The sequence below is a fragment of the Salmo salar genome, chromosome ssa22 (genome assembly GCF_905237065.1).
Source record: "Salmo salar chromosome ssa22, Ssal_v3.1, whole genome shotgun sequence".
Lineage (NCBI taxonomy): Eukaryota > Metazoa > Chordata > Actinopteri > Salmoniformes > Salmonidae > Salmo > Salmo salar.
In genome coordinates this window covers 9,719,223-9,732,973 of record NC_059463.1, presented here as the reverse complement: position 1 = coordinate 9,732,973, position 13,751 = coordinate 9,719,223, and the positions used below count along the sequence as shown (strand labels likewise).

At 41.8% G+C, this 13,751-nt stretch overlaps 1 protein-coding gene across 2 annotated transcripts in view; it reads left to right on the top strand.

Annotated features, from left to right (window-relative positions):
- Nucleotides 1–13,751, top strand: part of LOC106582736 (chemokine-like protein TAFA-2) — a 197,195-nt gene that overhangs the window by 93,464 nt on the left and 89,980 nt on the right. For both annotated transcript variants that reach the window (XM_014166114.2, XM_045705485.1), the window contains exon 2: nt 1,395–1,507. In XM_014166114.2, the coding sequence (XP_014021589.1) occupies nt 1,396–1,507 (112 nt within the window). In that variant the 5' untranslated portion in view covers nt 1,395. The remainder of the gene's footprint in view (nt 1–1,394; nt 1,508–13,751) is intronic.

The window sequence follows — 13,751 nt, the reverse complement described above, 5'->3', positions numbered from 1 at the left end:
ATCCAGGTCTGATTGCACTTGACACTGTCCATCAAACCAGCATCCTCTACATACAGTAGAGAAAACTATCCTTTAGATGCCACCCAGCTCTATTGTGGTAGATGGCTCCCTCTCTACTCCCTACACAAGCCACTGCCAAATAACCAAGAGTTAAGCTCTTAGCATGAAACCAATCTTTTCACTAATTTGAGTGGATACACTGGCAAGGAGTAGAAAGGATGCCTGTGATTTGCGACTGTTTTTCTTGTGTGAGGAACGGGCTCTGTTGGCAATAAGATGAGCCGCTGATTGCATTGTTTGTTCTCCTCTCAAAGGGCATCTTACACAGCCACAATGTATTACTGGACAACAGACCCTGAACACTACATGAAGATTACTGAGCTGGGAAACACTAGCCAAGACAGACCACCCAAACACTATTACTCAGGCACCTCCCTCCCAGGTAGGGAGAGCAGAGAGCGAGAGGAAACGAGAGAATAAGGGAAAGACAGACATCATTGATAAAGAGGGAAAGAGGAAGCGGGGGAATAAGGGATAGTCTGACGTCATTTGTTCTATTTATAGATCTTCTAGGACTATAGAGAAGTTCACAGCACAATAGCTTGTGGTGGGTTTGCAGTTGCTGCAGTGTTACTGTGGCTATGTGTTTAAGGGAATAACAACAACACATCATTTGAGGGAAAATGACAAGCACCCATCTACTGTATGTTTACACATGAATACAAAAAAAAAGGTATTTAGCTAAATCAGTTCGCACAGAATCAACATGGCTATGTTTATTTGTCTCTGTGAAAAATGCTATGGGAAACATACATCCTCACAGTTGATCAAACACCAACTGGCGTCATGGTGTGGGAAGGAAAGCACTGCAGCGTTCAATGCATATGTTACCACAAGCTCATGTATAATTCTGTTTTTTTGGGAAGGAAGCCACACTGTACTGTATCTGCAGGATGAGACACCCTGCTGTGTTTGATACCCAACAGCATAAGTGGGACACCGCCTAAAGCCAGTTCCTTTCTCCAGATTGTGGTTTTGTGAGTTGCACCGTCCAGTTGCACCGTCCATCTTTTGTCTCTGTGCAGGGCAAAGCTAGCCTCGCGAGCTTAAATAAATATGCACTGACTCCGTATGGACCCCAGGAAGAGTAGTGGCTGCCTTAGCAGCAGATAATGGGGATCCTAATAAAATACTAAAATACTAAATGTAAGCTAGGGAGATCTAAGTGGCTCACGAGCCTAGGGCAAAGATGGAATGGAACCTATTTGTATTGGACTTGTACTGTATGTAGTTTGTTGAGTCTTTTCGCTACGTCATGCCTGTATGTCACTCCAAAAATGTCCTAATGACTGATGTAAGTTACTGATCAAGTTTTCCCCACCCTGTCTTTTCAGTATGCGGGAGAGAGACCTACGGAGAGTGTGCAAAAGGGGTCTGCTGCTGGCCGTCTGTGTGGTGTCTCTCTGGGGACAGCTGACCCTCGCATCGTCACACAGAAGTCACATAGGTATGTCCAGACAATTAAATAGGGTAGATATGTATCTCTACGGGTAGGTTGACACACATCATCATCATCATCATACTGATGGTGTGTAATTATTGTCAGCAAATTGTGTAATAACATAATACATTTATGTAATAATGTAAACCATTCAACTATTGAAATTTAAATGCAAATCACTTATTATGTAACAACAAGTTATTACAGAATACACAATACTTAACGTAAAGTATTTCCTAATCAGTATAATGGATTTGATTTACATTGCTTTACATCCACCAGGTGCTCAAAGCACTTGACATTTTATGGGGAAGAAACTTCATCCACTAAGAGTAGCACCCACCTTTGTGATACCAGGCAGCCATTTTGGCCCAGAAAGCACACCACAGCACAATGCTATAATATATCAGTGATGATGTAACACAGTGGACAGGTGAGGATGTTCATAATGGTCAGTAGCTAGGATAATGTAGCCTACTGTTAAAGCACTCATAGTGACTGGTTCCAGTTCATCGCTCCAACAGACCTCACTGTAAATACTGTTGTAAGTTGTAGACACTCAGTTGTGTGACACCCAGTGGAGGGTGCTTAGGGGTCATTTGTTGATCTGGAGTGTCTTTAGGCTTCGACACTTCCAACAAAAAGCCAAAATAGCAAAACACCAACAGACATGAACGCAAAAGGTAGAACCTTACAGAAAAACCACATGATTTCACGTTAAATTTCCATGTTGTGCAAATGTGAAATTATGTGAAATCATGTGTTTTTGGAACATGTGGTTATGTGGATTTTCTATGGAGTGATTTCAGTTCCAACAGAAATTGTATTTAACTTAGAATTAGTATTAGGATATTTAATTTGAATGTAATATTTTTGAATTTGTAATGCATTGAATACATACATTTAACTTGTATTTCATAATTGAATATTCAAGTTCAATATTTATATATTCAGTTTCAATATGGTAGATATTGCATGCATTGTATCAAGTTTAGCAAACGATAATTTCAAGGCTATCAAAGTTTTATATATTCAACTTATCAGATGCATTCAGATTCAGTTTTGTAATTCAGTTCTCTAAATTCAGATTCAAAACTAGAGAAAACATCCTGGTAGAGGAGAACAGATAGACTCAAACACTCACTGTGGTGAACAGAAACTTCTGGCGGTTTCTGAAGCCAATGTGGCATGTTGAATTTATTTTATTCCAATAAATTTGGCTCTAGCATTTGAAGTGCTCTGGCTATAAACTATTGACCCCATTCCAGAAAGCTAAGACTCTCTGGAGCATTGAAGTGCCTTCTGTTCCCTTCTAAGATGATCACGGGAGTGTCAAAAAAACCAACATTTGGCCCCCGTAACAATATAGTTGAAATGCCCTGTCATAGCCCTTCTAAGGATAACCTTTCCACTCCCTATTTAATCTTGCTCTTGTAACTGACTAGGTTCAAACCAGATCGCCTGCATGTCACAAGACTGTGTTAGCCCACTTAGCTAAAGCCTATAGGGATAAGTTCAGGAAGTTAACGTATAGGAAGACATGCTGCGTGCTTAACAAGTACCGCTTCAGTTTATACCCAGACTCAAACTCAGGACCTCTGCCTCGCAAACAGACATGACCTCCCTCCTGAAGCCTTCCAACCCACCGCTCTATTGAAAAAGGTGGTCAGTTGCGCAAGGAGCGACACTTCAGGCTGATTAGTGAGTTTCACAGATCCCCATCTGCTACATTCACTCCCTTAACTCACTCCACAGCGACCCCAGCGGTTGAACCAGCGCAACTGTAGATCCGAGTTCAGTGGTACCATTGTAAAGAACGTCACGCTGCCTGCTTAGCGAGCACCGCTTCCCCTGATTCATCTCATATGGAGACTCAAACTCAGGACTTCTACCTCAAAAACACACAAAACTGCCCTCCTGAAGCATTACAACATATTGTGCTATTAAAAAAGGCCTTCAATTATGCAAGGTGTGAGACTAATACAAGTCTTCAAGATCCAGTAAGGTTACTCGCGTGGTTTGGTGATCCATGCTTATGTGATGAGAACCTTGCCTGAAACCTGAAGATGTGTTTGTTTGTGTTCGATAATTTGGGAAAATTCCAGATGGGCTGGTAAATTTTTTGCCCAGTGGGCCTGTCTAACAATTTTTTTGTTGTTGCACAAATTATAATTATCTGGCTAATAATGGGGGGCCTCAAGGAAAATAATGGGCCAGTGTGGGGGCATCAAGGAAACAATGGGCCGGTGTGTTAGAAATGCTAGGGCCAATTTTTTGCCCCAGTCCGCCCCTGGTTTCAAGTCTTCTACAAGGGTAGTTTTCTTTTTTTGCACGCCTTGTACATAATAATAAAATCCAGTACAACAGGATCTTTATAAAACATAGCTCTTTATTAGCTAGCTATAACTGGCATGTTCAAGTGTCTCTGGCCATGGTCAACTGCAATGACCTCATGACCTGGGTGGTCTTAATCATAGCGCAGTATGACGGTAGAATGCAACCAATTACAATTCAGTATGTTGACACATGAAAATTACATCCCCCTTCTTTAAAAAAAAAAATGTTCTACATATTTTAATATAAGTGTACATATAAGTGTTTCATTTCACAGCTCTGGGCTTGACCTTTCTTCCTGACCTTGTGTGGTATGAAGCTGAGCATGTTTCTGTGTCAGTCAACAGTTGTGGTGTTGCAGGTAAGTATGGTGTGTGTTGTGTTTGTGTGTGTGTTTAGTCCATCACGTTCTCTTTCAGGGGAACAGTTCATCTCATCAGTGTGTTGTTCTTTTGTGTTCAGTAGGTGACTACGATTTTGGCGGTACACCGCTTCTTCTGCAGTGCGGACGTGATACGAACGTTCAGTGTCAGCTGGATGAATGACGACTGATGGCTATTAGTAGTCATGATCCTGGCTTCTAACTGACTCTCCGTCATTCAGTGGTGGCAGTGGTCTAGTTGACCTGTTGCAGTATTGCTTTTTGTGTTGTCTCTGCATGTTTTGCATGCCTTTCCTTGTAGCTGACGACCTCTGGTTGCAGCTGCTGGTTGCTGCTGGGAAGGATTGAGCGAAGTCTGAGGCTCATCAACAGCTGTGCTGGTGATTTGAAGTTGTCAGTTGGAGTACTCAAGGAGAGAGAGGTAGGGGTCTCTCGTCTGCTTTCGTTTTGTCCATGAGTGATTTAGCAGTCTGCATAGATTTTTCAGCAAGGCCATTACTTTGAAGGTAATGTGGGCATGTGGTGACATATGCGAACTCCCATGCTTTTCAGAAGGATTCAAACTCCTTTGATTTGTAACAGGGGCCATTGTCAGATATTAAAGTCTCTACGATGCCATGCCTGGCAAAGGTTGCTTTCAGCTTGTGGGTAACAGCTGCAGATGTGGTGCTGTGAAGCTTGTCGAGTTTGAAGTATCTGCTGTAGTAGTCCACATTTAGGATGTAGTCCTCGTTGTTCCAGGTGAACAGATCGGTTGCCATGACCTGCCAGGGTCTGTCTGGGATACAGTGAAGTAACATTGGTTCTTTGGTGTTTGAGGGACATCGTTCAAGACAGGTGGGGCATTTACCATCAATGTCCTCTATTTGTATGCACATTCTGGCTCTCTTTTTTGTACTGTTCCTTGCCCATGTGTCCAAAATCTCCTCTCTGAGACTGGTAGGAATGATGATTCTCTCCTTTTAAAATTATTCCGTTGATCTGTGATAGTGCATCACAATGGTTCCAAAACTCAGACGCTCTGAGGGCATTTTCTCCTCTTTCAAGCCATCCATCCTGTATGACTTTCTTCAGCTGTGTGAGTTGTGTGTCCTTTTCTGTTTCTGCTCAGATCTCCTTCAGTTTTGTGTCACTAACTGGTAAGTTGCTGTACACAGTGTGCACCTGCATGTCCATGCCCTTCACTGAGGCTGCTGTCCTTGTAGGTAAGAAACTTCCTGGAGAGTGTGTCTGTGACAGTGATGTCTTTGCCTGGACAGTGAATGATTTTGAAGTTGTATTTTTTATTATTGTAGAATCATTCTCTGTAGCCTTGGCAGAGGTGCGGATAGTGGTTTCCTCATGATTGACTCAAGGGTCTTCTGGTCGGATTCCTCAATGACTTGTCATCCATAGACGTACTGATGGAAACGCTTACATCCGAACATAATGGTGTACAGCTCCTTTTCAATTTGAGCGTAGTTGATTTCACAGTCAGAGATTTGGAAACGTAGCCGATGGGCTTTCCTTCTTGCAGTAGCACTGCACCTAGTCCATACTTCAACGCATACACTTGGAGTCTGAGCTCTTTGTTGGGGTCGTAGTAGGCAAGAATTTGTCCTAGTTCATTCGTGATCAAGTCTTCCACTTTCTGGAAAGCAATGTCGTGTTGCTTGTCCCAGAGAAATTCTCTGGACTGCTTTAGCAGCTGACGCAGGGGTGAGTTGGCGTCGGAGAGGCTGGGTGCGAACTTGGCTAAGTAGTTGACCATGCCAAGCACTTTTTCCAGCTCTGCACGGTTCTTTGGTGGCTCCATCTCCTTCATGGCTGAGATTTTCCGTGGATCTGGCTTGATTCCATTCACTGTGAGATGATGTCCGAAGTAGCTGACCTCTGTAGCACCGACTGTGCTCTTCTCAGGGTTTAGCGGGACTCCTCTCTCACAGGACCTTTGCAGCATCGCACTGAGGCTTCTGTTGTGTTCCTCTTTGGTTCGACCATAGCCAAGGATGTCGTCTACAATTTCCACAACTCCGTCGAGGCCTTTGTACATCTCGTTGATCTTTCGCTGAAACTCGTCTTGGGCTGAGATAATCCGAAAAGGCAGGCGACGAAACCTGAAGCGTCCAAACGGTGTGTTGAACGTTGTGAGCTTAGATGACTCTTGAGTGAGCTCAATAGCCCATTAGCCTGATCTGGCATCCATGAAACTGAAGTAGTGTGCTCCCACTAGCTTGTGTGTGATGTCATCTAGCGTCGGTAAGGGATAATGTGGGTCGAGATATACTCTGAGCTTGCCTGTGCATGGTTTCTCCACCACCACTAACGCGTTGACCCAATCTGTCGGGTTCTGTAACCTTGGTGACGTTGTCAGATTGCTCCATGTATTCCTGTGAAAACATCAGGAAACTCATCCATGACATTATTTTTCTGTCTCCACTGGAGCCGTCACTTATAACACTAGCTTGATTAGGTCAATGTCAAAACATGCTTTAAGACCTAGCAATGCAGTGTCAACAATGTAAAAGTCCAACATCATTTCACTTTCCTTGTATTTGCATTTGAAAGTGCATGTGCTTTTTACTGTGAGCTGTTCACCACCATAACTAGTCAGTCTCCACGAGGTGGGCTGTAGCTTGCACTCAGATGTCAAGCTGCGGTACTCATTCAGAGGAATGTTTACTTGTGCACCAGTGTCTAGTTTGAACTTTAGCTCTGTGCCTTGTGTTCCTATCTCAATGTCAGCAAAGGCTTGCGCTGTCTCTGATATGACTTTTCTGTGTCACTGAATCAATAAACTGTTCATCAGTATTTGACTCTTTGATTGACATTTCAGCTTCACTCACTGTGTGTACTGTTTTCCCCCAGTAAGCTCGGCACACTTTTGCAAAGTGATTCCATTTTCCACATTTAGTACACTGTTTGCCTTTAGCTGGGCAATTTTCCTGTTCCCCATGCAGATTGTATCCACAATATCCACATGTTTTGGGGCGTTTTGAGACTGTGTCGCTCTGTTTTGGAGTTCTGTCTCTCTCCGTTCTGAAGCGTGCTCTCTGGGCACCGGAGGTGTGCTTTGATGTCTGCCTGACTGCGTGCACTGCCTGTTCACTAATGTGCTCGTGTTGCCGCCAAAAATGGATTTCATCTGAGCCTGTGCTAGCTCGTGAGATCTGGCTATGTCGATAGCTTTGTCCAGACCCAACATTCAAAAGTTTCTATCTCACTCGCAGTGAGTGTATTCCAAATACAATACAGTCTCTGACCATCTCATCCTTGTTTGCATAATCACAGTCTTTCAAAAGCCGACGCAGCTCAGTCACAAACAATTCGCTAGCTCCCTGTACTTTCTCATGGAATTTGTACCTAACGAAAATTGTAATGGTCTTTGGCACAACATATGCTTCAAAAAGATCGGATTATGTTTTCAGTACTTTGGATTCAGCCTCAGTAAGTGTCCATGTGTTGTGAATGGCTCTCCCTTTTTCACCAATCCACAGGAGCAGGTAGCTGTACTTTACCTACTCCTTTTTCCTTCAGGGGACCCATGACCATTAGCTCCACATGCTGTTTGAACTTGCGCCATGCATCGGGTAAAGTTGTAGACCCAGTCCATCCGAGGTGAAGGAACTCCAGCAAAATCCATCTTTTAGTCCTTTTATTCTGACACCATGTCTTGTTTTGCATGCTTTGCGCAAAATAATAAAATGCAGTACGACAGGATTTTTATGAAATGTAGCTCTTTATTAGCTAGCTATAACTGGGATATTCCTATGTCTCCGGCCATGATCAACTGCAATGACCTCACAACCTGGGTGGTCTTAATCAATCATAGCTCAGTATGATATGACGGTAGAATTCAACCAATTACAATTCTGGGTGTTGACACATATTACAGTAGTCATTATAAGTTAACGTGTCTGACTGGGTTAAGACTGTGTTAGCCTATTGAGCAAAAGCCTACGCATTGGTCCAGTGACTTGGATGGGTCTATTCATGGCGAAGGTGAAAGGGGGTGAAGTGTAACACAGGTGGTTCGGTGATCACGCTCATATGATGAGTAACTTGTTTGAGACCTGAAAGGTTGCATTGTCTGGTGCACTGGAGACCTGGGTTAGAACCCCATCAGTTAAACTAACACATCTTCATGTCTCAGCCAAGGTTGCTCATCACAAGCTTACACATGGTTAGCTACACATGGTAATCATTCTGGTAATTATGAGGCTACTCATCACATGGATGAATCACCAAACAACCTCTGTTGTACTCTCGTTAAATGGGGTGCACAGATCCTTCTGTTTGCCACAGAAAGTGTTGTTGTTGTGCAGGAGGCCTGATTTTGAATCCAGTCAGTTATATTGTTGCTATGATCTCTATGTATGAGGTCAAAGGGGGGTGAAATGTAACCGAGGTGGTTCGATGAACCTTGCTGGAGACTTGAAGACTTGTTGGCTTCCTGAACTAATCCCTATGGGCTTTATCTATATAAGTGGGCAAACACAGTCTTGTGACATTCAGGAGACCTGGTTCAAACCCAGTCAGTCACAAGACCAAGATGAAATAGGGAGTGGAAAGGCTAACCTTAGAAGGGATATGACAGGGCTACTCAACTATATTCTTATTAGGGACAAATTGTGTTTTTTGTGACACTCCCTTGTAATGCGGCATGCGATCATCATATAGGGGATCAGAAAGCACATCCATACTCCAGAGAGTCTTAGCTTTCAGGAATGGGGTTGTAATAGCTTATATCAGAATCACTTCAAATGCTAGAGCCAAATTCATAGTTAAAATTGAACATTCCACATTGGCATTAGAAACCACCAGAAGCTTGTTTACCACACAGAGTGTTTGATTATTTCTGTTCTCCTCTACCTTTCTTTGCTGGCAAAGTACTAGGATGTTGTCTCTAGTTTTGAATCTGAATTTAGAGAACTGAATTAGAAAACTGAATCTGAACGCATCTGAGAAGTTGAATATATGAAAGTTTGATTAACTTGAAATGATTGCTTGCAGACTTGATACACAGACAATGAATGCAGTATCTACCATATTGAAACTGAATATATACAGTGCATTTGGAAAAAATTCAGACCCCTTGACCTTCCACATTTTGTTATGTTACAGCCTTAATCTAAAATTGATTAAATAGATTTTCCCCCTCAATAATCTGCACACAATACCCCATAATGGCAAAGCAAAAACTGGTTTTAATTGTTTTGGGCAAAAATTTAAATATATATTTATTATTTACATAGGTATTCAAGACCCTTTACTCAGTACTTTTGTTGAAGCACTTTTATCAGCGATTACAGCCATGAGTCTTGTTGGGTATGATGCTATTTGCTTGGCACACCTTTATTTGGGGAGTTTCTCCCATTCTTCTCTGCAGATCCTCTCAAGCTCTGTCAGGTTGGATGGGGAGTGTCGCTGCATAGTTATTTTCAGGTCTCTCCAGAGATGTTCGATCGGGTTCAAGTCCAGGCTCTGGCTGGGTCACCCAAGGACATTCAGAGACTTGTCCCGAAGCCACTCCTGTGTTGTCTTGGCTGTGTGCTTAGGGTCGTTGCGCTGTTGGAAGGTGAACCTTCGCCCCAGTCTGAGTTCCTGAGTGCTCTGGAGCAGATTTTCATCAAGGATCTCTTCATCTTTCCCTTGATCCTGACTAATCCCTCAGTCCCTGCCGCTGAAAAACATCCCCACAGCATGATGCTGCCTCCATGCTTCACCGTAGGGATGGTGCCAGGTTTCCTCCAGACATGACGCTTGGCATTCAGGCCAAAAAGTTCAATCTTTGTTTCATCAGCCCATATAATCATGTTTCTCATGGTCTGAGAGTCCTTTAGGTGTCTATTGGCAAACTCCAAGCGGGCTGTCATGTTCCTTTTACTGAGGAGTGGCTTCCATCTGGCCACTCTACCATAAAGGCCTGATTGGTGGAGTGCTGCAGAGATGGTTGTCCTTCTGGAAGGTTCTCCCATCTCCACAGAAGAACTCTGGAGCTCTTTCAGAGTGACAATTGGGTTCTTGGTCACCTGACCGACCAATGCCCTTCTCCCCCGATTGCTCAGTTTGGCTGGGCAGCTGGCTGTAGGAAGAGTCTTGGTGGTTCCAAATACAAGTTCAATTTATTAATTCAATTATTCGATTTGTGCATTAAACATTCAAAAATATTACATTCAAATTTAACATCCTAATACAAATTCTAATTCTGTTGGCACTGAAATCGCTCCATCATTTTCACATGAAATCATGTAAAACCATTTGTTCTTGGAGCACTTGAAGTGATGATATTTCAAATGTGAATTTTCATATGTGATCACATAACCTTTCACAATTTTCACAGGTCATGCAATGCAAACAAAAATGTGTCATTGTGATACACAGACAGTGCTTTTAAGATACAGTGTTCTCAACTTATATATCTGACTACATTGTGTATGTTTATTTGTACAGTAATTATCACAGTATTTATCCCCTTACCTGGGATTTGAACTCACAACCTCTTTCCGATTTTCTTGATACTAACGCAGACATTGTGGCATAAATGATTTCACCTGTATTCTTACACTTTCAAAGTAAATCTCAGCTTTGTTAAAAATACACAAGAAAAACAATTATATTTATCACAGTAATTCAGGAGTAACATTAAAACAGAATCATATCCCCGACCAACATACAGAACTATACAGAAAACCCTCAAATTGCTGAAATATAGTAAGTAAATGAAATGAGAGAATAGTCAGAATTACTGATAAATAAAACAGCAATGCAGATAGCACTCTTTTGCTAAGTGCAGAGATGTATTATAGGTAATGAATGTGTAGGGGGATGCTGCAGACTGTGGCACAGGAGAAAGATCAATGTACCTCAAATCCAGGTTGTGAGTTTAAATCCCAGGTGGGGTTATATTTTAGCTGAACAGAATGCCATTTACTTTAAAAGCCCCAAACCATTTTATTGCTTTACTTACAAAGGTTTGGGATGGTTTGAATTTATGTGATGTTAATGTGACAACATGTTTTTGGAACGTTTCACGTTATCACATGTGAAATGTCATGTGAAGTGTTCCAAAGCACGTTTCACATGATTTCATTTGTAAAATGTCACTTTTCAAGTGTGAAATCATGTGACTTTCCACATGTGAAAACATGAAACTACACTTTTAGCAATTGCTGCAAATTTGTTGCTGTAAATTTGTCATTTTACTATACATTTCTAGTAATAGTATACTGTATTAGTATTTTGCTCTATATTTACTGTCAATTGGCTCCCGAGTGGCGTAGTGGTCTAAGGCACTGCATCTCAGTGCAAGAGGTTTCACTACAGTCCCTGGTTCAAATCCAGGCTGTATCACATCTGGCTGTGATTGGGAGTTCCATAGGGCGGCACACAGTTTGCCCAGAGTAGGCCGTCATTGTAAATAGGAATTTGTTCTTAACTGACTTGACCAAGTTAAATAAAAAATGGCAATGCACTTTGATACTTTTTGACTCGTCCTGCAAATTAACTTGGCATGCATCACTTGCAATTGCATTTAAACATATAGGATACTTTAGATGCGCTTATGGCACACATTTTCAGTAATCTTATAGTAAGCTACCGGCTACTGAGTTGCAGTGAAAATAGTGGAAACAACTTTAATGTATTCCTACAACTGAACTGTATTTTGTCAGTACAACCACAAAAAGTAAGTATACAGACATTCTATTTCCGGAAAATTAGGCATACTTTCTGAATTGATTGGAACTTAAACGGAATTGACCTCACTGGTTAGCACGCTTGGGACACAACCACATCTGGGAATTGAACTCACAACCCCTTGGATGTCAGCAACCTGAATTTCCTACATCGCCACCAGGTCTGTGGCCATGACAGAGATTGGCCACAGTTTTAGTGGCTAAAAGTTGCCTAGAATCAAGTAAATAATTATGAGATTATCTGACAACACCAACGAAAAAGTAGTGCTCAGGGACACTTGACGTTAAGGCCTAGCTTCAATCAGATCAAGCGTAGACATGCGATAGCCAACACCTGCATAGCTGGTGTTTTGGGTGTAACTGTTTTAGAGCTGTCAAAATCGGTGAGCGGCTGCTAGTGTGGTCATTGTCACAATCTTACTCGATTTAGAAGTACCGGACAAGGAAATGTAGGATAAATATAAATAATTACACTTGTTGAAAATTATTTAAGATATTAAGGTGTAGATTACATATCACATTCCAGTGCAGCCAATGGCAATGTCCAGTCAAATGTACACATAGGGTACATTCAGAGGTACACATAGGAACTCACATGGTACTGGTCGGTACCTTTTAGAGTACATGTGCTGCGTATAATCTTGTATAATGGTACATTTTTCTACCCAATACATTCAATATAAAGCTGCATTCATAATGATGTGGGAGGTGGGAATTTACCAGTTGTGAAGTCGTAAATATCAATGGGATGCATTCATTTTCTTTAAACTGGCTGAGAAACGCCAATTGGAAGTTCAAAAACCATATTAATAGATTGCTTTTTATGAATAATGTTTCGTTGTTATTGCCGAAAATGCTGTTATCTAAGTAATTTCCTTAGTAGTTGACGTCAGAGGTCAACATGTGGGAGAAGTCGAATCTCAGGGATGATAGATGCGTTTCCCACTAGTAATTACCAGTTGGAGGGCCGTTCAAGTGGATTTTTCCCAGTCGTATTTGGTAAATTCCTACCTGGTTATGAACGCAGCTTTAGGTACAATCGTTACGGTACTTTTGGTGAGTTCGTAATCAAGTGGGAGGTGGGAATTTACCAGTTGTGAAGTCGTAAATTCCAGTTGGATGCATTCATGTGCTTTGAACTCATTGAGAAACTCTTAATGGATAACAAGCTGTGTAAACCAGGGGTATTCAACCAGGGTTCCGCAACCCCCTAGTGGAGTATCTGACATTGGCTTTGAAAAAGCACCTGCACATACCAGTCGTGGCAAGTGACGCTGGTTGCTGGCATGCTTTCTTGACTTGGACATTCATTTCTGCTGACACATTGCTAACCTTTGTTTAACCAGTTAAACAGCTTCTATTAGCGAACGTGTATTTGGAGTAGGGCTGGCACAATTATTGTATAATAAATCGTCATAATACATCAATTGTAGGAGAAGGGGGGGATTCAACTTTCTATTGAAGTAGATATAGTTTACCGAATAGCAGTTTTAGATTTTTACATGAAGTGGGTAAAGTTGGTAATCATTTTATGAGCAGAACGGTTGGGAGGAGAAGCTTCATTCCTAAAAAATCTAAGTGGTAAAAAACATTATTTTTAAGACAGAGGTGTCACCAATGTCTTCTAAAGATGCATTTCAAGTAAAAGAAAAAAAAGACAATTCTGACAATAACCTTGGCCATTTTCATGACAATTAATTGTTACTAAGGCTGTGGCGGTCATTACATTTTGTCAGCCGGTGATTGTCAAGCAAATAACTGCTGGTCTCATGGTAATTGGATCGTTAATTAACAAACGCATTTAGCATCTTCTGGCTTCCACAAATAGACTACAAGCCACTGATGCAGGCTTTTCGAA